Genomic DNA, 1,285 nt, shown 5'->3' on the forward strand with positions numbered 1-1,285 from the left:
CCCCTCCCCTCTCAAGTGTGCTACATTCAGAAGGCCTATATATAGCACAAGACACACACAGAACAGCACAGAGAATGGCTTAAAAGTTGTAGAGATAAGTTTCAGGTTTTTTTGTTTAGTTTTAGTAGAGGTTTTACGGCGCTCGCAACTGCATAAAGTCATATGAGCGCCAGAAGATTAGAGGTGTTACAAGAGAGTAACAAACATAAAAAAGAAAAAGGAGAGATCAGGACGATAGACGTTTGATTGGAAAGAAGGAATAAACCACACCAGAGCTCCCGCCAACCACCCACGTTTCAGGATTCGTTTATTTAAAGCGCTGGGTGACCATCATTACCCACCATGAACAGCAAACAACGGTGAAAAAAACGGCACTGAATGTGATTCTGTAATTAGTTTTACGAAATGCACGTAGGCTTCGGCCGCCACCCAGGCAAAATTCTAAATTTCCTACCAACTGAAACCATTTAATGTTAATGTGTCCCGCGCGCTCATATGACCTTATGTGGTAGCGAGCCATAAAACACTTACAAAAATTTTTTTAATAAATTAAAATAAAATAAAATAATAAAAAAGAAGACAAAGAAGAAAAAAAAGAAGAAAAAAAAGAAAAAAAAGAAGAGGGATAAAAAAGAAAAGGGAAAAAGAAAAAAAGAAAAAAGAAAGAAAGAAAAGAGAAAACGAAGAAAAAACCAAAAGAGCGTAACTCACGCCAAGTTCTCCAGAGATTCCTGCGTGGGGACTCCGTACAGTGAGCTGGCGTAGCTCTCCAGCGACCAGAGTTTATAAAACAGCACTGCGTTGAACAGCAGCAGGAACACCAAACTGACGAGGAAACGAAACAAAAAAAAAGTTTATTACGAAAGGGAAAAAAAAATTATTTTTTTTTTTTTAAAGTAAAAGTTTTACAGCACTTGCAACACACAATACGGTCATTATAAGTGCCGAAGATTAGAGGTGTTACAAGAAAGTAACAAACACAAAAAAAGAAGGAGAAGAGATAAAGGCGATAGACGTTTGATAGAAAAGAAGAAGCAAACCACACCAGAGCATCCGCCGACCATCCACAAAGATATTATTTTTTAAAAACCCATCATACACACCCACAAAAAAAAGAGAAATTGTAACATTACAAAAATAAATATCATGATGAATTAAACAATGAAATGCTAACTAAGTAAAGATAATCTCCCCAAAAAGTACTATCATACACACAAATGAAATAATTGGTAAAACTTATCACACTAACAAAAACCAAAAAAATAGACCTATCTTATCTTATCTT

At 35.8% G+C, this 1,285-nt stretch overlaps 1 protein-coding gene across 1 annotated transcript in view; it reads right to left on the reverse strand.

Moving 5' to 3' along the window:
* The window catches only part of LOC101844972 (protein Aster-B), a gene marked incomplete at its 5' end in the record, with an annotated part of 19,291 nt that overhangs the window by 9,490 nt on the left and 8,516 nt on the right, over nt 1–1,285 (reverse strand). The window contains 1 exon segment of the mRNA XM_005113078.2: nt 712–825. Coding sequence (XP_005113135.2) covers nt 712–825 — 114 coding nt within the window.

This window comes from Aplysia californica, unplaced genomic scaffold (genome assembly GCF_000002075.1).
Source record: "Aplysia californica isolate F4 #8 unplaced genomic scaffold, AplCal3.0 scaffold01598, whole genome shotgun sequence".
NCBI lineage: Eukaryota > Metazoa > Mollusca > Gastropoda > Aplysiida > Aplysiidae > Aplysia > Aplysia californica.